The sequence below is a fragment of the Lutjanus erythropterus genome, chromosome 2, assembly GCF_056507025.1.
Source record: "Lutjanus erythropterus isolate fLutEry1 chromosome 2, fLutEry1.hap2, whole genome shotgun sequence".
NCBI classification, from domain to species: domain Eukaryota; kingdom Metazoa; phylum Chordata; class Actinopteri; order Lutjaniformes; family Lutjanidae; genus Lutjanus; species Lutjanus erythropterus.
In genome coordinates, this window is record NC_139318.1 from 10,268,542 (window position 1) to 10,295,374 (window position 26,833).

A 26,833-nucleotide genomic window follows, 5' to 3' on the forward strand; every position below is an offset into this window, starting at 1 on the left:
ATATCTACAGAGAATAAATGACTTCACCATCCCGGAGAAAAAAGGTGTATGAGACTCTGCTATGGTATCAGATGGTTTGTCACATAGAACCATTTGGGAAGTCATCCTTAGAGACAGTTTGGAAAAGGACAGGCACTTTCAAGAAAACACTTAATTGGTGATTGGATGAAACATCTGTCATGTTTAGCACAGGCTAATTTCAACAAATCAGATCAACTCACCCAAACCGAAGCCAGCCAAAAGACTGAAAACATTTTGTCCAATCAATAAAAGCTTTCAGAGCCATTTTTTGCTCTTCTTTCAAATGAAGAAATACTCTCTTGTTTGAGACAAGTCGCTACTCATTATTGGCACACCTTGACCACGCCCGTAGCTACCAGTAGTCCTTCCACAGACGCTGACCTCTGACACAAACAGATAACTTGGAGCCTGGCAAGATGGATTCTCATGTGATCTAGTGAGGTGTCCGATCCAGTTGCCTCACAAGGTAATGGCATCGGTGAGCCATTAACTCTCATACACTGAATTTCATGTAGTATTGGCATCAGTATCAGAACAACCCTAGCCCAAAACCCAGAGACGTTCAATTTAGCCTAAAATAAAATAAAAACAAAGAAAAACAATAAAAATCTGGAACCTGCAAAATGTTTGGTGTTTTTACTTAAGAAATGCCCATTATTTGATGATCAAAACTGCTGTAGCTTAAATTTATCGTCTAAAATGTTGGTCTCAAATTGGTGTCTGCACCCCCCTCAACTGCCTACGGTATGTGTGTCAGGGGGGGCAGCTGGAGCTCTTCTCTCTATTTTTGGCCACAGGAAGTAGTGTGATGTGTCAAGAGGAAATGATATGATTAGAAAAAACAGGGATGTTTGTCTATTAGGCATGCCGCACAGGAAATCTGTCCACGGCTGAGATTTACAGATTAATAGAGTGTTGAACAGCAGATATTAAAAAAACAGACCTGAACAGGCAGCTTGTGTGAAGATATACACGCCTAGGTAATAAAATATCTGTTTGATGTTAAATTAAACCAGAATCGCAGACACGACAATGGATTTTCTGCCCTAAAATCAATTATTTAGGCCTCTGTGTGTACAAGTGTCCTCGTTATCCCTATGAACCGCATTAACTGCCAAGGCTTACTTGAAAACTCCACCATTTGTTCAGATTCCTCTGGCTTTCATCCTCCCAACCAAACAACCACCCGATTAGCTCATGCAATTAAACAGACGAAAGTTTTCGAAGGCTTTGGCCAGACACTCAGTGTGTTTCCCCCCTAATCGCAGCAGTCAGTCTTGAGCGTTTTCCAAACCTGTTAGTGTTTTTTTTTACGGCCACCGGTGACCCCTTCCACCCCATCTCCCTTATCAGCGCTGAGCACACATGGAGGAGTGTGGTTTCTGGGAGGACGCAAAGGTCCTTTCTCAGTGTAACGTCTTGATGGCTTTTATCTACCGAACAGCGTCCCAAACCTCCAGTCTGGCTTTGGAGTAGAATACATATTATTGCCTGCCGTGCCGGCGGAGCGGGTATCTCTCCACAGCCACGTTGTGGGCCATTATGGCATCGCTGGCATTCAAACCCAGGAGGAAACGAGAGGGATGTGCGAGGCTGAAATTAGAAAGCTGGAAGACACAATAAAAATGCTCCCGTCCTTGAACAGAAATAGCAGCTGACAAACTCTGCCTTTTGTCTCAATCTGAGAGGTGACTTAATCAGATCATCTGCCAGGGTGCAACTTCTCTTTATCCACCCAGAGAGGCAAATCACACCTGACAAGCCTTTCACTCCCACATGGATTGATTTGGCAGACTTTGACAAGGGAAGGGTCAACAGGATGGGTTTCCGTTTTCTGCCACTTCCAAGAATATCTCACCACTGCTGCAGTAAGAGCTGCAACGACCAATTGAGTAGCAGATCGAAAGAATATTAGGTGCCAACTATTTTGATTATCAATTAACCTTTTCTGTCATGTTTTTTAACCAAAATGTTCAAACATTTGCTGGTTCAAGCATCTTAATATCAAGATTTCCTGCTTTTCTTTGTCATGTATGATGTTAAAATGACGAGTGTTTCAGTTTTGGACTGCTGGTTGGACAAAAGAAGCAATCTGAAGACAGATCTTTGGGCTCTGGGAGATTCTGATGAGCATTATTCACAACTTTTTGACATTTTATAGACTAAAAGATTAATCAATGTATGAGAGTAAATGAATAGTGTCTGGGTTTTGGATAGGAGTGGGGGAAATAATCAATTCTTAGATCATGATTCTCTCTTGAAAGATTAAAAAAGAAAGAGCAGAAATGTAAGTAATCAGAATTTTAAAAGCAAATTCTTGTTTTGATTGCCTGTAACAATTTTTAAGATCGGGAGGTACATTCCTTACCACTGAAACCAACTAGACGATGAAACATAACGGACTATAAACTAGGCTACCTCTTGAATTTTGGTGAAGATGGCTGAGCGTGAGTAACTGTAGATATTGCAGACTAACCGGCAGGCCCTGATTAAAAAGCTTGATGTGACAAAATCAAAAATACTTATTTTCTCCTGGCCTGCAGTGCTATTTATCCATCCAGATTTTTTGGTATACATAGCATCTCTCCAGTATAATGGGACTAATATAATGGCGCTCTGAAACTTTGTTGTGAGCAGTTTCATGTAGGAACTACTTTCTCTCTAACAGAAAAAAAGTAGTTCTAGTAGATTCTACTGCAGAAAGAAAGTAGTTCCCACATGAAACTCCTCACAACAAGGTCTGTGGATTATCTTGAGTAACTGGGTCATTATTCTTGGAAAGAGATATCAGTTTTTAATTTTTCAGCAACAGATGCTGAGTGCCATTTAGTCCTATAATATTATATATTATACTATATAGAATATATTGGAGAGAAGACAGACATTTCTATGTGTGATATATCCAAAACTCTGCAACTTGCACCAAAATAATGTAGTTAGAGAAAATAATATGCATGTCCCTTTGAAATTGTAATACATCAAGATGTATCAATAATGACTTTATAAGCACATGGTATTCCTCTGCATCAGAATCAAATTGAATCGGAGGTGGAGATTCCAACCCCTAGTTTTTTGATGAATTAAGATGTCACTTTGGGCTCTGGGAAACTGATGATTGATTGATTTTGACCTTTCACATATGATTAAATGATTAATCGATTCAATGCCAACACGATCAGCAACATTGAAAACAGTCCTTAGTTGCAGCCCTAGCTGCTGTGTATCCATTTATCAGGCAATCCAAACCATTCTGTGCTCATTTGCATTCCTTATTAATTGCAATTTATGTCTTTCAAGGTGACCTTTAATCCTTTAAAAGCAGCAGGGGTTTGAATAAAAGGCCTGAGGGTCAAATGATTCAGATTTAGAGGTCAGGTGATGATTTATCATTGTGTTGTGCTGTTGTTTGACGTCCTCTCTGCAAAATACTGCCAACATTTCCACATAATCACATTAGTCATGCTCCCTACTCACATTTCAGCCAGATATCTGAGCGGCCACTGATTGCAACAGCATGATCCACAATCCAATAAATGAGTTTTAAAAAAAACCATAATGGACATAAAATCCAGCTAAGCAGATGCCCATATGCATGTTGAAATGTCCCTTGACAGACAGGCTATTGTGGAGCCAGCGTCCTTGAGCACAATGTAGGCTGTTTGATGGAGGGAGCACGTCTGCTTCAAAGCAAGATTAAACGCTCACTCTTTAACTTTCGACACGACAGGAAAGATGAGATTCTGCAACACCAAGTAGACAACACCAAGTTGATGATGCAAAATGGACAAGAGGCGTGCAGGAAAAGGAAATGCAAATGTATCGACAAAGCAGATGAGACAGAAACAAACTCACCTCTTTGCATTCACGCCGGCCCCTCTGTTGATCGTTTTCCCCTCTTTCCGTCTCTTGAGGGGCTCCGATTCACGCACGCCGACCCCGCCGGAGGGTTTCTTCTTCGCAAACTTTGCAACTGCAACATCGCGTCCGAGCTCCGAGGGCGACGGGGAAGAGTTGCTGCTGTCCTCCTCCTCCTCCTCCACAACTTCTTTCAACAGCGGATCGTCCGCGGCGTTGCCCCCCAAAAAGTACAAAAGTAGGAAAACTCCGAAACACACGGCGATCACAACTACTTTGCCGTGGATCCGCATGGTGAGAGCGACTTGTTGCGGCTGGCAGAGGCAGACGGGGCTCCGCTCATGTCTGCGGCTGACGGCTGAGAGCGGCCACAGTTGACATTTTGTTACCGCTCCCCGCTCGCATTTTTCTGCAGATGATGATGGAGAGCGGAGAGGAGCTCCTCACCGTCCATGGAGGATTACACAGCGGGGGCGTGGCTTCTATACCATTACCGTAATGATGACAGTATTACCGCGCTATTATATTGTAGTAACCTGGTGAAGGTGGCTGTAATAAGAGAGGTATTACTGTATGTCTTTTATTGAACAGTTTTACACAACTTATACTGTGTTGTGATGTTAATATAGTATTTGTGTAAAATGACTGAAACGTTGCCATGGTAACTTTTCTAAGAAACAGCCTACACTAAAAATAAGTTTTCATTTATAAAGAAATAATTAGCATTTCATATTCATGGACAGATTATGAAACACCGGATTCCTGGGCACATACCTTAAAAGGCCCCCACCCCTCCTTGAGCACACCCAGACTGACAGACACAATCTCTCTCTCTCTCTCTCTCTCTCTCTCTCTCTCTCTCTCTCTCTCTCTCTCTTTCTCTTCATAATTTTGAGTCTCTGTAGTTGTTTTGTGTCTCTGTGGTCTTTGTAGTCATTTTTTTGTCTCTTTGTGGTCATTTTGTGTCTCCTTGTAGTACTTGTGTCTCTGTAGTCCTGTTGTTTCTCTTTGTTGTCATATAGTGTCTCTTTGTGGTGATTTTGTGTCTCTATAGTCATTTTGCATCTCTTTGTGGTCATTTTGTCTCTCTTTGTGTTCATTTTGTATCTCTTTGTGATACTTTTGTGTCTCTGTTGTCATCTTGCGTATATTTTTAGTACTTTCATATCCATTTGTGGTCATTTTGTGTTTCTTTGTGGTAGTTTTGTGTCTCTATTGTTTTGTACCTCTTTGGGGTCATGTTGTGTATCTTTTTGGTCATTTAATCTTTCTTTGTGCTCATTTTGTCTGTCTGAGATACTTTTGGGTCTCTGTAGTTGTTTTGTGTCTCTTTGTAGTCACTGGATGTCTTTTTGTGGTAATTTTGTATCTATTTGTGGTACGTTTATGTCACTGTAGTCCATTAGTGTGTCTTTGTAGTCATTTTGTGTCTCTTTTTGTCATTTTACATCTACTTGTGGCACTGTTGTGTCTCTCTGTGTTACTTTTGTGTGTCTGTTGTTGTTTGTCTGTTTTTATTCATTACATATCTGTTTGTAGCCATTTTTGGCCCAAACACCTTGAGGGTCCTTGGGCTTGTGCCCAGTAGGCCTCTTCAGTAATCCATCCAGAATCTTATTTATCTTTGACTGTTATTATAATCTTAGAACAACTAGTGTTTCGTTCATCCTAATTGGCACCCAACAATATAGATTCACACACACCACACATGATATCTGCCGTAGTCTACTAGACTCAGCTGAGAGAGGGACATAAAGACGTGCAGTTATTTCTACTCAGCAAAACATCCATCTGATAATGAGTGGTGAGAGACATGTTTTACTTGAAGTAAGAAATACCACATTTAGACAAATAATGAAATAACTGGCCCCTGGGTTCTTGATCCCACCACCTTTGCTGGTCAGAGTTGCAGAGCTGCTGTATAATTTCTTTCTGCAGACCGTACTTAAAACTTGAGGCAATAAACACTCACTTTGAAGGCATTGTAATGGCCCCTTTCTTGTCTTTTCAAAGAGAATGTTGAGGCTATTTCTTCTTTATTTCACAAAAAAAGTTTTGCCCTTGTATAAACTGTATTTCCAATTAGGAATAACAGCCACTTCACACAGAGGCTTTTATTTAAGGACTGCTGACGCTTTAGGCTAAACTTAACTTAAGTATCTAAACTAAAAGTGCTCGTTATGCAGCAGAATGGCCTGTGGCAGTATTATCTGAAATATTACTGAGACATCACTGGGTGAGCAGCATTTTAATGCTGTAGATAATGGTGGTGTAGCTCATTTCAACTACTGGCATTTTAATTATTTAGATTTTATAAGCCCATATAGGTGTTTGTAAATTATTAATCAATCAATAAAATTCTATCTAACTAACTAGCAATTTCTTCAAAACTTCAAATTTGTGGTATACATATATATATATATATATGTGTGTGTGTATATATATATATATATATATATATATATACATATATATATATATATATATATATATATATACATATATATATATATATATATATATATATATATATATATATATATATATATATATACATATATACATATATATATATATGTATACATATTCTATATATTCATTCTACTTAATGAGACACTGATTAGATGATCACCTGGACCAAATCTTATTTTATGAGGAAGATTATAAAAACCACTGCTGTGATTAAATTAATTTTTAACCAATAGCCTTCAGATAAAATTGATTATTTAAGTTTAAGTTTAAATCAGCTTCAAAATCTTGTCTTTTTTTTGAAAACCTCTGCTGAAATTAAATGAAGAAACAAAGTGAGAAAATCCCACTGAGCATGTACAGAGTAAGTGTCATAATCCACATAACATCCACATAATGGACTTTCATTGTTTTGTTTTTCAGCATAAGTAAGAAATTTTAACTAATAATATATTTTTTTATTTGTCTACCTGACACTTCCTCAAGGACTTGTATGAGTCCCTGGACCTCAGTTTGGGAACTAAGGCATGCCACTGTAGTTCTAGTAGACCACATGAAAACATTTGTTTTTGCTATGGCACATTTTGGCATATCTATGTTTTGCATAAACGATCCTGTCTTGTGAAAAAACAAGTTAGTCGTTTGGTCAGAATATTTTTACTGCGAGTTTACACTTTGTGTTACGGTAAAACATGGACGCTACATGTGAGAACTGCCAGTGAAGCTTGTTGGGATAACTCGGTGTGTTTCTGGTGAGTGTGTACACTGTATCCTCTATATGCTGCGTTTTAGTGATAGTCACTAAAGTGACTGAAACAGTCCATTTCAACCGAATGCCTTGGAATAAAAGTAGTGTAGCGATAGGAGAGGCGTCAGCTAGCACTGCTGCTAGCCGAAACACGAGGAGACCAATCATGTGTTAGCTTACTTTACAGGCTAGTAGCGAGCTAACGATAAAACGAAACCTCCTTTGAAAAACTTGTCAATTCAGTGTGACATACAGCTCATAGAGAAATATGGTCTCCCCGTAAACGTCCACTTCATGTATTTTCATTTTTAGAGTCTGTGGTTGAATTCGGAATGTATGTAGGCCAATAAAACTTTTAATATACACCAAATATGGAAGAGTGTTTATGCATGTTAAGTCCATAACTTTCGTTGAAATAGATACGATTGTAAGTTAATGTTAGCAAATATATTTTATAATCCTTCTTGGTAGATAGGGGCAGTGCATAACATAATTGTATTTCATTACAGTTAGGTAAAACCACTCAAGCTATGTGTGAAAACCTACACATATCTGTCCATAAGTAAGAACTTCTGAAATGTCAAGATATTTAACTGCAGTTTGGTGTCATAGACTCTAAACAAGAGAGGATTGAAGGAATGGGTTACAAGCTAATATTAAGACAAAGTAAGGACACATTTTTAAGCTTGATGCAGTAGGAAACGAGTCGTTATACTGCACACAAGCTTTGTTTACACCTCTCACCATCAGTGAGACACACGTGGGCTGCTGCTTGTAGAGACATGAGCAACTAAAACAACGTTTAATTGAATCAACCACAAGGTGGCATGCTATAGTCAGCTGGGCAGTCATTCATTTTACCAGCCAGGCAGACACTGCTTGCAATCCTATACTTTATAACTGGGGCTAAGATTCTTCTTGTCATTGATGCTACAGGTCTGTGTTACATCAGCATTCATAATGATTACTCCTGCGTTTGACCTGAGCCAAGACCCTGAGTACCTGATCCTCAACATCCGTGTGCCCTACACCAGAACATCAGAGTTTGACCTTTACATTGATGGAACAGATTTCAAGTTCTACGCCAAGCCGTACTTTCTCAGGTGAGTTAACCACTGCATACAAACTGATGCGAGCAAACTTAAATCTAATTTGGATGCAATTAAAGCAGTTAAATCATCGACTTATCAAGTAGCACGATCCATCTAACACCCCATTTACACCTAAAACGGGATCTGCATCCAGATGTATTATCCAGATAATAAATGTTCTAATATTGCCTTTGTGTTCACACCTGGTATATTTAATGCATTCTCATTATTCTCATTGAGGTCGGATCTCTGTCAACCAAAGCAAAACTGACATGTGAGTAATTTTAGGTGGCGGCAAATCAACCCGACTTCCCGTCAAAATTTTTGTTAGCTCATGAGTTAGGGAAGACTTTATAAACCTTATGAAATGTTGTCTATGGCATATTTTTAATTATTCTCCCCCTCTTGTAAATTTGGCAAATATAAGTCATTGTGTTTTTTCTTTCTTTGTATAAAAAATATTGTGTCAGTTTGTCGTGGTGTGTTGCAATTCCAGTGTGTAGGCTTCTCTATGACTACATGAATTATGCTTTTTAACAGGAGATCGACTGCACAAATACATGCAACACACACACTGTCACACACAGGGTTATTTCTTATGTATATTATTTAATTTCTTAATAGTGTTGCTTTCGTTTTTTGCACAGTTCTGTTGAATAATGCATCTTTTGGTGCTTTCATTGCACAAAATAGACCTATAATTAGTAATTAAATGTGTGTTTCTTTTTTCTTTATTGCAACTGTATAAATGTCATGTTGTGTACGGATGCCAGCATGTTGTACAGCTTGTTTACACCTACCTAAAATAGGACCACATTGCATGCCAGACTACCTCCAGATGTGATGTTATGAGCTCTGATCACGACACATTTACACCTTACATTAACATGAGCTTTTCTTTATCTGGATACTGTGTGCGGATTGAGATTCTGGTTTTTATACCAGGTGTAAATGGAGTATAATTGAATTTGCGGTTATGAATTTATTTTATCTTATGGCCATTAGTCTCAATACCAGTAGAAAAATGGGAGGGGTGGGGTGTCTTTTTTATTAGTGACTGTAACCATCTAAGTCTATGTCTTTTAATTCCAGATTATGTCTTCCTGGAAGAATAGTGGAGGATGGGAGAGAAAAGGCCAAATTTGACATTGACAAAGGTAGGTCACGTTATTATACAATGATTACACATGAAATGGCAGTAAAACAGTGACTTTTCATGTCAGTTTTATGGAGACAGTAAAATCACAGACATATGTTGCATTAAATTGAGACCAATTTATGCAATATTGGGGCTTCTAAGTAAGATGATAAATTTAGAAAGCTCACCATCTGGAGGACTCCACACATTTACTACAGTCAGCCTACTTTATTTGATCAAATATGATTCATTTGGTTTCTCAGGTTGCTGCACATTTTCTCCTCTTGTCTCAAAGTATGTTGTGATTGGATGTCTGTCACCCTCTGCAGTGTACAACATCAGCACTATGTGATCATTGAGCCAGAGAAGTGCTCGGAGGCAAGAGGAAAAAACTATTAGAAGTTCAAATGGAGGATCTGATATCTCATCATTAATTTTATTTCTTCAGTGTTTTTGTCCACACCGTGACTTGGAAACAAGTAAAAGCATTTTATCCACAATCCATCTCCAAGTTCTAACAACAGCTTTTTTTCCTCCGGTGTTTGTCAGAATGTGCTGACCTTTCTTTCAACAAGGGAAAAACTGTTTTCCAGCATCTTGCTGAAGTTGTGCAAAAAGCTATCTCAACATATTGAGCTATATTTCTTAAACACAAACGCTAAACCACGGTCCAGACCATCCAGTAATCTGTAGGCTGAACAGAGGTTGTGAAGAGCAGTGTAACCTTTTTGCCACTTTCACAGCGAAGATACAGACAGGATGTACAGGGAGAAAGAGGCGTATGACACCTCCGTCCATGGCTGGGATTTAACCATTGCTTTCATATGATAATTGTCTGAACCACAATGCTACCAGAACACCACAAATTGGCTTAACTTGGTTTTCAGTCACCCTATAAAAAGTTGATTTTTTTTTAACAATGAGAGTCTCAACTTGGACATGTCAGGCGGTGTGCATGAAGCCTTCTATCATGAATATGAGCATTGCCATCTTGTGTAGATAGTGTCATTTGGAGTCAGAGTCTGTGCAGTAATGAACAGGGTTAGAGCCGCGATATCGAGGTCCCACCCAGCTGACAGTCAATCATGACGAGAAACCTGCTTTTATAGCATCAGAAAACTAATTAAAACCAAGGTTGTCAGAGAAAAATAACACTTGAACATACATCAGTGTAGGGCTTGGCTGTGTGATCTAAAATTTATATCATGGTATAATTTGAAGCAGTGAAATTTCAATATAAATGCTTCTGAGGGGGTAAAGCTCGGGTATGGCAACAGTGCTATGAAGTGTGTTACTAGGACATATTTCATATACATTACTGAGGTATTTTAAGAACATTTAATGTGCAAAAATGTAATAATAGAAAAAAAGTACAAAATCTTTTCTCAAGTGTTATTGCCACCATATAAGAGACGACGCAACTTTTCCCTCTCTTCATCATGTGCAATGTAGAATGGTTACAAGCCAAAACCAAAGCTGTCTGTATGTAGTTTAACTGTTTAGCTTTGTTTACCACATAAAAATCTGGCAAAGCTCTGCTATTAACAGTTCCTTTAACATTTTGATGTGATTTATTGTCACGCTGCAGCTTTCCCTCCACTGTGTCGCTGCAGCTCCTCCACATTAACACGCACAAACACATGGAGCAAAGTCAGCAGAGAGGCTGTGGTGCAGACAGTGAACAAACTCAAAGAAGACAGACAGCTTAAGAAATACTTAGATCTGCTCTGTCCGCAGCCTCATCTACCGCTGCTAAGGTTTACAGAAGCGTAGCCCGCTAGCTTGATTTGACTAATGATGACAAATCCTGGGATGAATTTGGGACAACTTGGGACAAGCAACAGGGGATATGCAAATTATAGTAGGGTAGATTTATACCGGTGCACTTTCTATATTGTTTATAGCACCCGCCCCTACATCAGTGAGCATCAAGAGCCATCTTTGAGAAAAATGTCCTTGACCTGTACTGTGGTGTGTTAGTTTGGCCCATGTCCCATACACTAACAACGAGGGGGCTGCATTTATAACCTGTAGTGCAGCCAGCCACCAGGAGGCGATTGAGACATTATTGGGCAGGTTCAATCTGAAAACTGTGTTTTTCTGGGTTGAACGACACTGTGGTTGCACATAGGGTGTTCAACTCACCACTATTTCTGCTTAAATAAATTTTTTGCTACGTTTTGTCAGGGCTAAATCGGGCCATGGTTTCACTTTTGGTGAACTGTCATGATAAAGACACTCATGTGTTTGCTTCGCATGATATTGGCGACTGGTCACACTCTTATGAGGCACTGACTGACATGGTTCTAGTAGCTGTCAGTGATTGATCCCCGGGGTGTATTTAATTTGTTCATCAGTCAATCAGCGAGGGTAAATGATCCTCCTGATTTCATCCCGTTTAAAGGGCCACTGGAACCATCTGTAATGTCATAATGATTACAGCCTGCAGGCGGCCTTTAATATCTCTTTTCAGTGTGACAGGGAGCTCATGTAGGATTTTCTTTCAATGCATGAAGCAAATGAAACATAATGACTACTGGGGTGACGTCCACCAGTGCCTTTACACCACTCTTTGTCACTGTGATCTGTCTCTGACTTTCTGTTGCACATAATCATTTCTAATGAAGTTGTCTTTACGGAGGCGTCTGCCTTATGGACTCTGACACTCCGTTGCCCGTCTGTCAGCGTGGCCCCAGTTAACACGCTGTGTCCAAATAAGCCTGTAACATCTGCTAATAAAGCGACGCTAATGAGTGTCCTTGTTTAGACTTATAATGAGCAATCATTAAGATCCCTCTTCCAGGCTCTCTATTCTGCAAGGCCTGCAACTCGAGCAATTAGTCAGCTTCCCTCGTAAAGCACATCTAAGCTCGAACACTTGGGTGCATTGAAATTTTATGAGGTCTTCAGGCGACTGTCAGATTATATCTGTTGTGTGGCCAAATTGGTCTAATTCATCAATAATGTATTGCCTGTTTACTTTTAATAGCAGATATAAAGATACATACATACATTTGTAGTATTGCATGCACAGGTGGTCAAATTGATCTGCTGTCATTTGTTCTGAAGAGATACCGAGTTTCACTTTAAATTATCTCTGTGCAAAAAGTGATCAATCAGTTTCTTTTTTGTTTAGCATTAAAATTAGTGGTCTGTGATCATTTACTGACTTTGAATGCCAGTTTAAAGAGCACTTAGTAGTTTCTTTAATTAAAACAACTTCTCGAGACTGAGTACATATGGAAGCCAGGAGCAATCGTGTAAATTATATTCGTTATCTCAAGAAAATTAGCTTTGGTATCTTAATAGAAGATAATTAACCAGATTTGCCCAGAAAACAAAACATGTTTTTCTCTTTTTACTTAAATTGTTTATCAGAGATCAGCAGTGACATGCCATTATGCACAGATGGCATCTTGGTGCTTTGAGAGACGTAGTCTCCATTATTAACTCATCAGACTGTACTTCAGTCAAAGTGTAACACAGGCAGATATTGGATTGTGTCAGTTGTGAATCCTCCCAAAACAACCTGTGGCTCCAGAGCCAAATGTGGAGCTTTTGCTCCTCTCCAGTGTCTCCCTGTGGCTTTGACAAAAGATTTTATGAAAATGCTGTAGGTCTTAAGTGATTCTTGTGCTTTCCACTTAATAACAGCTTATGCAGCTTTTTTTAAATGGTTTAATATTTCATCAACTAAAATGTGCATTGTAGCTTATATTTTATATCAATGCTTTTTCCTCAAAATGTTGCTGATGGCTAGTTTTGAGTCTTAGGCTGGCAATGGATGCCAAATCCAAGAAGATTTTTTTTTTCTTGTTTTCTTTTTTTGCGAGATGACAAGAAGGAGAAAACAAACTTTGTTATCTTGAGATAATGAAACAATAACTTGTGATCTTGAGATTACAGCAAGAAACAAATAATTGCAAACACGACAATTCTCCGCTTCCATACATACATCAAAAAACAAGAACTGACATCATTTGTTGGGTATTTTTCATTATTTATTTTCTCTATCATTATTTTATCTTATTCTTTTTAAATTAATTGCTCTGTATAAAATGTCAAAACTAACTGAAATTACAAGACAGAATGTGATAAATTGACTTATTTGACAATAGTCTTGAGTTCATAAGATTTCATTATGAAGAAAAGGAAACAAATCCTCTCATTTCAGACACTATAATCACCTAATCATCTGCATTGTTAAATGACATTTGATAAATGAAGCATTAATCGGTTTCACTCATCACAATTATAACTGTGGTAGGTTTCTTGTCAGTCATTTAATTGGTGAATTGTTTCAGCATTAGAAATACACAGTGTCGTAGATATCAGGCATCTGAATTGTATAAAGTAATGCTATTACGAAGATCTGTATTGACTAAATCCGTCACGTCACCCCTATTTCGCCATAGGTCTCTTCACTCTCCGGGTCCCAAAGGAATCAGCTGGAGAACACTTCGAAGGACTTCAGATGCTGACGAGTCTCCTCGCACCAAAAGGCTCATGTTCAGCAAAACCATTGGTAGAGGAGTTAGACACAGGCAAGTTAGACCTATACCTCATCTGAACCTGTTTATTAACAATCATGTAGAGAATACAGACAGGAAAAATAACATGGAATGTTGCAATAGTAATCTAACTCACCATAACTCCTCAATGTCTGAACAGGATGCAGCGAAAACATGGGAGATGATGAAGAGGAAGATGAGGAAGAATTTGACTGGCAGGTTGAGCAGGAGGTGTACAAGGAGAGCTCTGAGGAGGAGCTGAGAGCCCAGCAGAAATACGGCTTTGGCAATCAGAGGTCTGGAGTGTTTGCAAGATTACAGGTGAGGTTACAGATAACATCTGTGAAATCTCACATCTTCATGAGTGTGATCAGACAAAGTTCCTGACCAGAACTTTTCGAATCATACAAGTAAAGTTAAGATGATATAACGAGATATGTTATCTGAACAGGAGGAACTGAGCGATGTGATTGATGTCAAGAACCCAGAAGGAACGATGGCAGCAGAGAGGAGGCAGGCACGGCTGGAAGCAGAGGCATCTGCTTTTTCTCCTGACCATTACCTGTGAGTTTATCGAAGTTAAAACATCTGAAGCTCTGTTTACACCAGGCATTAACATGCATCTTGGATGATCTGATCACAAGTGCGTCAGTTCACACCTGCACTGGAGTGCGTCTCGAGTGACCACTTGTAATCAGATTTCACTTCCCCACTCTATATGCAAATTCACACGAACATCATTTCTGTTTTCAAAGATGTTGGTTTTGACTGGCTGGAGGCAGCAGTGCACTTCCTGTAGTCTGCCAGAATTCAGTCTTTAAAGTGGACCAACCTAAAAGGGAATCTGTTCTTTTTGCGTTCTGTTGTCAGTTCAGACAACTCAGTTGTCTTTCTGGTCTACTTCAGCTCTGATAAGGCCTAAGTCCTCTTTTAGTTCACACTATATATAGTTCCTCTGGTGTACAGGTGTAAATGCATTGAGGGCGGATGGTGTTTGATTTGTTCTTCCTTCCATGTCTGGAAAAATGCAGTAGTTTCTCCCTCAGACCAAGCTGCTCTTCCTCATCCACTAGTCTTACTAGCATTACCAGCAACCATGGTGCTGTCTATTTGTTTATCCAGATGTCCCAGTGCAACAGCAAGTGATCTGTCTACAGCAAACCCAAACAGCAGAAACACAATGGGAAAGGGTGAAGCGAACCTGGAGCATTGCATTCACAATGCACAGGTTAAACAAACTGCAACGGGGACCCTGAAGTGAACCATAGCCAGACCACCTCCTGAGGAGGTCTGCGAACAGTTCACTTCACAGGGATCCGAGTACTTTTAGAGTGTTCACATTAGAGCTGTAGTTTTCACTTATGATCAGATCACCCAAGACGCATGTTAATGCCAGGTGTAAACAGGGCCAGACTCCCTAAATCAATGCTTTTTTCCTCTGTCTGTGCTGTCTGTGGTCTGCTAACGTCAGTGTGTCACTGCAGGGCTGATTTGTTTGAGGATGATGACATAAAGGGGCTGCTGAAGTTTAGACCATGGTGGACAAAGCTGAGTCCTTCTACAGAGCAGGATGGAGAAGCTGGTGAGTTGAAGTCATCCCTCTATAATCTTTATCTGAATTATGTTAATGGCTCTATCTCATATTTTGCTACTTTTAAAAACAGTAACATGATCAGACCTCATTTGCTCTTTTTCTTTTTTTCATTAAACTTATCCAGCGAACAGACAAATGAAATGCAGAAAACACCAGAAAGAATAAAAAACTATAGACATGGGTGGAGTGCATGTACACATTTTCATTTGGAGTTCTTGGCTTGACACACACAGTTTGCAATGATTACAAGAAGTCTTTTAAATCAAAACACATTTTTATCCCCTTGTAGTAGGATGCATATCACGTGTCACGTGTTTATACATGTGAATCATGAGTTTTTTTAAACAATTAAAAGCAACCAACAAAGTAGTGACAGAAGGCTACCAGAAGGTGGCATGAAGTTGCAAACATTTAGAAGGCAATCATGCATTGTTAGTTAATATTGCTTGACCGAATTAAATTGTTGACCGGTTTTACTATCCCCAGTAGTATTCTTTCAAAACTTGCACTAATAGTATTGTGGCTTGCAGTATTGTGTATATGCAGAGTTTCAAACAGGAATCTATTTTTCTGGGACTTGTGCCTGGAAGGCACTGACATTGTTCTCTGACAATGTATTAATCCCCAAAGGACACACGAGTCTTTTCACTGCCCCCTTGTAGTGGAAGGTCAGCTGGAAAGCTGCAGAGCTGCTCTCCCTGCCAGAGTGCCTCAGGCCTCTTCAGCAGGAAAGACACTTGCCATTATGGGAGATTGAACTTGGACCTTGCCTAATCACTACATCTCTCTGCTGCCTGTTGACCAATTCAAACAAGAACATCTGCTGAGTTAGAATGAGATAACTTCAGCATTAGAATTTATACCTTCTTGTGTTTTCAATGTCTTATTTTGTTCTAGTGGCTCAGGTTTTCTTTTTGCAATCAGTTCCTATCCATTTCAAATCAATGCCTCATTTACTTCGATTGAGACGTGCTGCTTGTTGGCTGGAGCCTCCCAGCTTCATTTCTGTGCTCAGCCTTTCTCTGTTAAGTGATAGCTCGTGAAGCCTCGGCACTGCGAGAGACTGTGTAATTGTGCCATCCGGCTTCTCTAACAGCCTGCTAATTCCAGCACTTCCACTGTTTAAGCAGGCGTGTGGCTCACAGCCACAGCTTACGTGTAGTGCATGGGTGTCGTACTCTTGAGAGAGGATTTAGATTAAACTGATACCATTATCGCAGGAGGGAGTGCTGCCGGTCGCATCTCCGCCAGCGTGAGCGCCCGATCGCTGACGAGCAGCCCTCGCTCAGCAATGCAAAGGCCATTAGTTTAGCCTCCGAAGAACATTATGGTTCCCTGTAGCCCTGCAGGCTCCCTCGCCTTATTCTGCATTCTAAGACAGAGTGCCTCAGTCGGGAGCCCAGGCGTAGATAAATGGGACAAATTAAACTTAATGACTTGATTGACAGGTCGAATAGCATTAGCCTCAGCTGAGTGTGAAGAATGGCGGTCGGTCAGGAGATTTAAGCAGCTTGCCATCAAATCTTAAAAGCATGCTCATGATTTTAACAGTTTGTCATATATTTAAAACGGCGACTACAACTCCTCTGTGTGGGTTTTCAGACTTCTCCTTCCCCCCTTCACTTCTGCTAAGCCTGATATATATGTCACCTGACAGATGGATGTGGACACAAGTGCTAATGAAGTAGAAACTGGCCCCTCTGTGCTCTCCAGTGTCAGGGCCAGCACACTGACAGGCCACAGCTGTCCACTGAAGGCCTGCATTCACACACTGGTCCAGCTAAGTGGTCCTGACAGCTCGGCCTCTCTCTACCTGCTGCACTTTGTTATGGCTGGCTTTAGAAATCTGACCTCTGACCGAGTAAGACAAGAGACAAGTTGGTACCACTTTACTACAAGACTACTCTCATAAATTATTCATTAACGGTTTATAATTAGGTTGTAAATACTTTATACATCATTAATAAACAGTTCTTAATAGGTTTTAAAACACTGATGTGGATTCACTATCTGGCCAGATGTAGTTACTGCTTACTAATCTTACTCATGATTAACTAACATTTATAACCAGCAACTGTTGAACAGTGTCACTGCATGCTAAAAATGTCAAGGTAAACAATATGAAACTTTAGAGTATGAATCTGGTTATTTGATACGTTAATTTGATATGCCACATGAAACTTTTTGACCATTAAGATATGCTGACAGGGGTTAAATGCTTGTAACTTATTTACGGCTGTACCTGATCAGTAATTGTTTCAGTCAAATCAGAATTGTTTAATAGAAATATTCAATGATTTCTTCTTTTATTTCAGTTCACTGCGTAACTCTAAATTCCTGTAAGAAAACATCAAATTTTCACACAGAGAAGGTAAAAGTGTGCGTCCTCCTCTAGTTCAGTTAAGAAGCTCAGTGCTGAGCGTCACCTGCCCTGCTCGCTCCCTGGCTTCATTTTGACCAAATCAGAGTTGGTGATTGTTGGAATGGAGGAAAGATGAACAAAGACGTTTTGGGTTTTATTTTGTTTCTGTCGAGTTTGAATGAAGCTGGTGACGGCAATCTTTAAATGACAAAGGGAGTCTTGTTAGTTTGACGAGAGCAATAAAACAGCTGTTTCTGCGCCCGTTACTCTTAAATGAAAAATCTCTCACTGTAGCGATTCTCTTCATTATGTTTTCAGACACTTAAAATAACAATCTGAGCCTCAGTGGCAAAAACAAGCACAAGCAAACAAGCAAGCGTCGCCTGCCCTGCACACTGCAGGGCGTTTGGGTGAAGTAGCTGTGCATCACCTGCTCTCCATTTCTATCACCCTCTGCTTCCATCACAGTTATTTTGTGGTTTGTTGTGATGCCTTGCTTTTGCTTTGCTCTGTGTAGATTCACACCACTAAAAAAACAGAACTGAAACTTATCAACCACTTGTTTCACCTTCTCCCACCAGCATATGTCACCACAAGGATCTTTTTTAGTAAGTGTGCCAGCAAATATAAAAACATGATTCCCTTTATTTATAATTCTTAATTGAAATGTTCTCCCTGTGCATTTTTGCAAGTTTCAGTCTGTTTCATCCTGTAACAAAGGGTAAAGAAAGACTCGACTGGAATAATCTGAGAGGTCTCAGACTGATGATTCGAATCATCAGCTCTCAAGGGGCATCTCTTAACCTGTTAAATATCTGGGGAAGCTGACAGGTAGAAATGCTGGCTGATGGAGAAGACAAAGCTAAGTTAGCAATGAGAGCTGAGGCTTAACAGTAAAGGCAAGCGACAGGTCACTGTTGCCCCTTTTTAATTTGATGTGTTGTAACAGCTTATTAATGATTTATAAAGTCTTTACAACCAAATGAATAACCTAATAATGAACCATCTCTAAATCATTTATAAAGTCAGTCTTATTGTAAAATGGCACCAACAGGTTTACAGTTTCAGGAGACTGTGACATTAAATGTCCCTTTGATTTCATACTTGACACGGTCACAGTGTGTTTATGGACAACGTTAACCATATCTGCCATCCAAGGTCACATGTCGACGTCTTAACATTTGTGAAATTCTGGAAGCATTCTCCAACGCTCAGCAGTATTTTGACAAAGCATATTTGCTCCATGCCATCAGGCCATCTGGACCTGTAGAGAGCAGTGAAGAGCCAGGCTGCCGTTCCAACTGGAGGAATTAGGTCAGAAATTAATTTGCAATCAGCAGAAGCCCTCATACACTGTGAGCTAATGCCCATTAGAACTGATTGGCTCCATAGCGGAGATGAATGAATGTGGTTGTTGGGTAAATCAATCAGGTCTGCTCACCTCGCCTCAGTGCTTTGGCTGCAGAACTAATAGAAAATGCATCAGCGTCATGAGGCCGCTCAGTCCAACTTGCAGGGGAGTCGGTGCTCAGTAACCATTGAGATTTTGCATTTGTGAGCGTCTGATTTTAATTGTAAAACCTGAGTGTGTTGTGCAGCATCTTTCTTCAGAACAGACTACACTTGTATCCTCGTGTGAATGAGGATCCACAGAAACACTTTTACAAACACCGCAGTATGTCAATATTTGTATACTAGAGCCATCTTTTGCGCAAATATTTTTTATTCCTCATGTGCCTGTGCATCCTGCCATTTATCTACTTTGTGTGTGTTTGAGAGACACTGATTGCATGCATATATGTTGACTCTGCAAGGCAGTATGTTAAATCTGTGGTGAGAAACCTTCTGTCCCATTATTGTAAACATGATATCTTAAGAATACTTTATTTCTGCAGGCTTAGCATGAACGTCCACTTGGCCTCAAGGATGAACAGAGTAGATTTTGGTGGTCAAAGTCAAAGTTCACTGTGACCTCATGTCATCCCATTCTCATAAACACTGTCTCTGGAACATCTGGAGGGAATGCCTTTACATTTGGTGCAAACATTCACATGGACTCAAGGATTAATTGATTAGATTTTGGTGGTCAGAGTTCAAGGTAACTGTGACCTCAAGTGCCATTTTCCTGAATGTGATGTCTCAGGAATGCCTGGAGGGAATTTCATTTGGACTGGCACAAATGTCCACTTAGGCTCAAAAATAACAGACAGGACAAAATGATGAGGTGATAACATTTTATATCCAAACGATGTTCAGCTCTCTATCAGACCTCTGTACTCCTCTGTAAAAATAGTCTCTAATGAAGACAGCTTGTTTCTCCCTGGAAATTATTCACTAGAATCATACATGTCAATAAAGCGATAACTTCCATTTTGCTAAAAAAATATGTTTAATATCTTATAAAATTTGTTTAAAGTCTGACACGGATGTAAAATACAATCTGACTGGTTGCAGAGGTGTACACCTGTGAGGCAGTTGCTCTCATTTGAATATATTCTCACCCCTTTCTCTCTACGTGTGTGCCTTTGTTTGAAGAAGATAGTATGCAGATGTGGTTGCACGTGGTTCTTTGTGTCCGTCTGTGTGTGTTCTGCTCGCCTGTGCTCTGCAGCTGCACTAACGTAGGACTCAGGTAGCGTCCGCAGGCGGCTAAAACCTGACGTAATGCAGCAGGAATCTCCTTCCCAGCAGAGCCAAGTTCCCACTGCAACCAGAGAGATCATTTTGAAGCGCTGTGTGTGTGTACATACTGTACATATCGACTTTGTGCGTTTGTGTACATGCCCCAGCCAACACACACCAGCGCTTCTCGCACATCAGGGGCTCAGCGCGGGGACTCTCCTCTCCTCATGCAGAGAGAGGAATTGCTTTCAGCTGTTTTATAAGCTGCCGGGTGAAAGAAAGAACTGTTGAGTTACAGCATGTTCCTGCAGACATTGAGCGCGCCTTTCAATACTGAACGATGCAGATAGCTTAAATGGGATTGAAGTCTGTTTGTGCCGCCCCATTAGGCTTGCCACAGATCCCCATTAAGCAGATGCCTCTTTCAAAAGGCGACAGTTAGTGAATTTGCAGAGAGCAGGGATGCAGAGGTTTTGAGATATTTTCATGTGAGGGAACTTTATATTTTCTTAATGCAAACCATTCAGCTGTCAAACAAATCTAAATAGGATTGGCTTTACTAATTCTACTAATTTAATGTAGGCTTATTTGGCCTATTTTGCGTCTGCTCCTCATCAACTCCTGTCATTTTGTGCCTCAACTAGACACATTTTGCCTTCCATATTCATACAGAAGTCTCTTTCACACATGCACTGCAACTCTGCACTTAACTAACACTACCCAGAGGAGCTGTACATGTGAACACAAATGTCTGAATTAGTTGGACCAGACGGTAGGCTAAACATGTTTATACCTGCCAGCTCCCTAGTCCAAAGTCTGTGTGACGCCATGTATGAATAGAGCAGGTAATTTAGGGCTATAAGTAACAATTATTTTCATAATCAATTAATCTGCAGATTATTTTCACGTTAATTCATCGTTTAGTAGGGATGTAATGATAGGTTCAACTCAGGATTTGATACAATTTTTTTTCTTTTTTTTTTAACAGAATGAGCTTGCAGACAAATTATGATTGAAAAATATTCCTGTCATTATTTCTCAGATAAAAATCACAACATGTCTGAGGTAGCGTGTAGCTGCAAAACACAAACTGTGCAATGAATGTATATTTATTTATATAAAAACTGCAACATATATTTTCTCTTGTCTTTAACAAATTAAAGAGAATCCCTTTTAATTTATATTTTTTTTTAATCTCTGAGGTAGAATAAACTGTGCAAAACAACCCTTATGCCCTCTTCTTAAAAGTGCAACTGAAATTATATTTTATCTTAAATAAGTGTTAATAATAATAAATTATTCACTGACATTTACTGTACCAGCACAGTGTGTAGAATCTTTTTCTAAATCCTATTTTGTGTGCCTAGGACTTTTTCCTTTTTGCCCGTGTATCAAAAGAGGTATCAAGTATGTTTTGTTTTTTTTAAATATTAGCATTATATGAAAGACCAGCAGAGTATCATGAGACTGTAACATGAGAGAACACTTCTGACATGGACAGTCTGTTGGGTGCTACACGTGTGAAAGGGCAACTCCATAGAATGTTGCAACCTGATTTTTCAGGACATAGTTCATATGAGTTCATTTGTGAAAACAGCTTTATTTTAAACTTAATTTTGCAACACAGCTGGACTGTAAGCTGCTGTTCTAGTATGAAAATCACCTGCAGCTGGACACTTGATCCAGTGGTATTACCATAATAATGACATTTCAAGGTTGGACTATGACACTTTGACACTTGCATGGTTAGCATTCATGAGATTTGGAGAGGGTATCTGTTTGACTGCATACTGTAATCTTCAGTTTGCGGGCACACATGCACTCCCAGCTAGATGTGCTCACATGTGCTAAAACTCAGGCTTCCTGCAGATTTAGTTGAGAATTGATAGGAAATATCAGGCAGCCAGTCCGGGCCGTTCAAGCCTACACCGAACACAGCTAAAATTCAAATTTATTTGTATAGCAAATCATAACAAAGTTATCTCAGTTGAAATAGAGTAGGTCTAGGCAGTACTCTTTGTAAACCCAGTTGTTCCCCCCAAGAACAAGCACTGAGGCGGCTGGTGAGGAAAAACCTTCCTGTAACAGGCAGAAATTTGGAGCACATCCAGACTCTTTCAGTTGTTTGCAGGAAACCTGAGCCAGCCCTAACTATAAACTTTATCAAAGAGGTGTCTGCCTCCTGAACCCAAGCTGATGGGACTGGGAGCTGATTCCACAAGAGACTAGCTTGAAAGCTGAAGGATGTGGCTCCCATTCTACTTTTGGAGGCTCTAGGAACCACAAGTAACCCTCCACTCCAAGAGCAGTGTTCTAGTGGGGTGATAGATTATTATGAGCTCTTTGAGATGTCATGGTGCCTGACTAGTAAGGGCTATGTATATGAGTTGAATGATTTTAAATTCCGTTCTGGATTTTAAATGGAGGCCAATGCAGGGAAGCTAATACAAGAGAAATATGATCTCTTTTCCTAGTTCTCGTCAGTACATGTGCTAGGGCATTCTGGTCCAGCTGGAGAGTCTTCAGAAACTTTGGCACATTGATAAACGCATGGACTAGTTTTTCTGCATCTGTTTGAGACAAGCAGTGTTACGGAGGTGAAAAAACAGACCTTGAAGTATGTTTTATGTGGGAGTTAAAGGACATATCCTGATTAAAGATAACTCTGATTCTTTATGGTGGAGCTGGAGATCAGGCAGTGCCTTCTAGAGTAACTATATCTTTAGATAATGAGTTTGTGAGATGTTGAAGTACAATAACCTCAGTTTTGTTACAGGCGATTGCAGGTCATCCAGTTTTTCATGTTCTCAAGACATGCTTGAAGTTAAGCCAGGTGATTGATTCTGTCTTGGCTTGATCAATAGAGATAATTGGGTATCATCTGCATAACAATTAAAGTTGATGGAGTGTTCACTAATAATATGCCCTAAAGGAAGCAAATATTGGGTGAAAAGAATTGTTAAAACATGACATCTTTTCGATCTAGTTGTGAGATTGTGTTAGAAAACTTTATTTTTTGATATGAAATTACTGGCTTATTGTGGACAAAGGTCAAAACCAAGAGAAAATGATGGATTTTCAGATTTAGCTGACTTAGTGTAAATGCTAAACTGACTTTACACAGTTTATACACTCCCTCTGTCTTAACGTGTGCAAACGGAAGGAGTGTGTGTGTGCAACTCCTCCACCTGAACACCAACACCACGTCACTGCTTCTCACACCCTGACTGCATTCTTGTGTTGTCACTGGGTTTTTAGGCATCTCTGTCCTTTAAAATAAATTCTAAAATATATTATGAGGTCTCGTGGTGACGTGAGCTAAAATACATTGAAATCTGTGTTCTTTTGCAGCTGTGTCATTCACCGATGATGAAAAGGAGCAGCTGAGGAAATTCACCAACCGTTCCTACCTGTTAGACAAGACGTCCCGTTACCAAGTGTGGCTCAGCCTCGTGGACGTCCTGCTGGCTTATTCCTATGAAGTGCGCTCCACAGAGGGAGAGCACAATGTAAGTGAGTGAGTGAGTGTGTGTATGTGTGAAGAGGCAACTCCTCTGAGCAGCACTTAGCCTTGGATGACAAAGCCCTCTATCCTCAAATCCTTTAGACCCCCTTCCATTTCATTCAGAGCCTTAAGAGATTACCAGCAGATCCGAGAGCTCAGTCCAGGCCTCTTTGTGTCACTCCTCTAAGGTAGCTGCAGAAAGGCAAGGTGAGCCAGGCTGATTTCATTGTTAAAGACGCTTTATAGAATATGTGAATGAAATACTACAGATATTTGATCCAGCAGAATGTTCAATTAAAACCCAGCTATGAAAACAAAACCCATTCATAAGTTAATTTCCATATGATATGGAGAGAGTCTAGAACAAGTCCCCTAGTTTATTTCAGTTAGTTTGTAGTCTGCTCTTTACTGTGAAGAGAAATGAGCTGCTTCTCTCTCAGCAGAATTAATCTTTCTGTATGTCCTCATTCTATTTCCTGTCTCTTATTGTTGTGATGATAAGTGGTCCTCTTCTTCCCTGCAGGTGGAGTCACCGTGGACTATCAGAAAACTCAGCGGGGCTCTCTGCTGGCTGGAGGTCAGTCAGTTATTACACAAGGAAATAAGATCTCACAATTATCACATATTCATTTGTTTATTCAATAGTGCTAGTCGGAGACACGCCAAGAGGTTGATTTTAATCTGCAGTCCCTGGTGAGAATGTCCACTGACTGAACTCCACTGCTTTGACATGTCAAGAATGTCTTTGGGAGTATTGCTGCACATGTAAAAAAGTTGTAAAAAGCCCTCTGTGGCTCCAAAAGCAACTGCATGAAACCTGATAAATTACCTCAAGTGATGTCACTTGAGTCAGTCAGTTGGGATTAAAGATCACTGGTTTGAAATGTGAGCTTACAAGACTTCTGTACTTCTGTTCTGCTCCTCATCTCTGCTTGCAGTTAAATTTGCATGCCACGTCAGAATTGCATTGTGGGTAATGTAGGCACAAGGTTTTGACGAGGAAGAAGGAAATTTGGAAAAAAAAGACAGTATCTCTGGTTCTGCTGAATCAATTTTGGATACTGTTTTTAAATTGTCCATCAAGAGTCTAGCAATGCATTAGGTGTGCAGTGATAACAGTGGAATACTCTTTTTGTTCATGCGAGGCTCAAGACTGGCAACATGCCAGGACGTCCCAGGGACAATAGAAAATTGGTTAAAAATAAACAGGGATCCTTCCTTTCCTCGGGATGCCTCTGGGATGAGATGGATTTTATAATAATAATAATAATAATATCTAAAATGAGACTTATGTATGTATAACTATTGCTGAGGTAAGGACAAATTGAAATGAGTGCTGACAGCAACGGAGCTTCAGTTCTCATGCTGTCATTTTAGTTAAAATTTAACCATCATAGTGTGAAGTGCAGTCTTACGGCCGCTGTTTTTAAAGTAACCATTCTCTGAATCTCGATGCAGAGTTGCAGTGAGAGGACACGCACTCTGTTTAACACTGAAGCTCAATATTGTGTGGCACGGAGTCAGTTAAAAAAATAGTGACTCATTGACAAGCCTACTTTGTATAGGATGATATGTTTTACATTTTTAAATTAATCCAACCTGAACCTGCCATTGCATCTCTAGTAGCTGTTAATTACAAAGTGCTGAACATAAACTATATATAAAACAACAAGAAACAGCAGTTAACTCAAAACAAATAAATAAAAGTAATCACTTCCTCAATATTTTAATGGTGTGTTTATTATGCCTCAAACTGCTAACAAATGTAGATAACAATAAAATAAATAAACATTTTGACTTGGGGATGGTTTGCATTCACTTAGGGATGGATCAGCTTTGGGATGGTTCCAGGATGTTATTGAAAAAAGGTAGTTTAGACCCTTGTTTCAAGCTGCACTGTGTGGATCTGCTTCCACTTTTTCCTGCTCATATCTAGATCTTCAACTTTGTTTGTATTGTTGCTGCCTCTAAATATTCCTTCCTGTTTTACTGACTTAACCTCTTGTGCTTTTGAAATTTTCTTTGGCCAGCTAAGGGTGAGACCGTTTAACAGATGGAACTAGTTTCCATCAAGGAACAGATGTGTGTTCAGAGTACGTGTTGGCAGGTCTTGTTGCCAACCTGCCCCAACGTGCCAAGCTGGCACGCTGCTGTTCCTCACCACGCAACTGTGTCTGGAGTGTCTCAACCATTCTTGATATTCATGATGCCTTGCTGATTGAGTCCCTCTCGCCACTAAAATTTCAGCACACTGTGACACCGGTACTTTGAAACAGAGTTCGTTCTATATCCAAGTGTCACTTAAAGTTCTGTACACTGTTCTATCAATTTCTAAAATGAAAACAAGACAAACTAAAGTTGTTTCATTCCCTTCTCTAGTTTCAGCTCGCCACCAAATAAACAAATGCTTATATGTCTGGACGGAGGTCAGATATACAGACAGTTCATCCAGAGTTTAGAGGTTTGCTTGAGCTTAATGATGAAATTTTCACAGTTAGTTCTTTTATTCTTGAGCTTAGGTTTATGTTGGCAAGGAACTGCTTGTGAAACGAGGTTGTTTAATAATTTAAATATATCTTTTTCTTTTCTATAACTGGAAAAGAGAGAATTGCAAAAAACCAGAGGACAAGGAGATGTCTATCTGTCTCTGCCATTGTTTTCTACAGTTTGTGTTTCAGACCTTCAAACTTTGCAAAAACAAAACATTGTATATTGAATTGTTAACCTTTTGAAATACCAACGATGTGAATATGATGAGTAAAACAGCAGTTCAGCTCCTGTTTTATTATTTATCCTCCTGTGATCCTTACACTTGCAGTTGCCTCTGATCGTGGCTCAGCCGCAGTCATTGAGCAGACTTGTTTTGACTGGCGGGTAGGTTGGATGTATTATAGGGTAGATGTGTTATAGGGCGATC

At 39.8% G+C, this 26,833-nt stretch overlaps 2 protein-coding genes across 2 annotated transcripts in view; one reads left to right on the forward strand and one right to left on the reverse strand.

Annotated features, from left to right (window-relative positions):
* The window catches only part of gxylt2 (glucoside xylosyltransferase 2), a 34,184-nt gene extending 29,756 nt beyond the window's left edge, over positions 1-4,428 (reverse strand). Inside the window, exon 1 of the mRNA XM_084727669.1 lies at positions 3,874-4,428. Within this exon, the coding sequence (XP_084583795.1) occupies positions 3,874-4,169 (296 nt within the window). The 5' untranslated portion in view covers positions 4,170-4,428. The remainder of the gene's footprint in view (positions 1-3,873) is intronic.
* A 2,494-nt stretch (positions 4,429-6,922) lies between these two features.
* Positions 6,923-26,833, forward strand: part of shq1 (SHQ1, H/ACA ribonucleoprotein assembly factor) — a 48,325-nt gene continuing 28,414 nt past the window's right edge. The window contains exons 1-9 of the mRNA XM_084727686.1: positions 6,923-7,097; positions 8,030-8,196; positions 9,277-9,341; positions 13,738-13,866; positions 13,994-14,154; positions 14,285-14,397; positions 15,318-15,415; positions 23,763-23,920; positions 24,440-24,493. Coding sequence (XP_084583812.1) covers positions 8,054-8,196; positions 9,277-9,341; positions 13,738-13,866; positions 13,994-14,154; positions 14,285-14,397; positions 15,318-15,415; positions 23,763-23,920; positions 24,440-24,493 — 921 coding nt within the window. The 5' untranslated portion in view covers positions 6,923-7,097; positions 8,030-8,053. The remainder of the gene's footprint in view (positions 7,098-8,029; positions 8,197-9,276; positions 9,342-13,737; positions 13,867-13,993; positions 14,155-14,284; positions 14,398-15,317; positions 15,416-23,762; positions 23,921-24,439; positions 24,494-26,833) is intronic.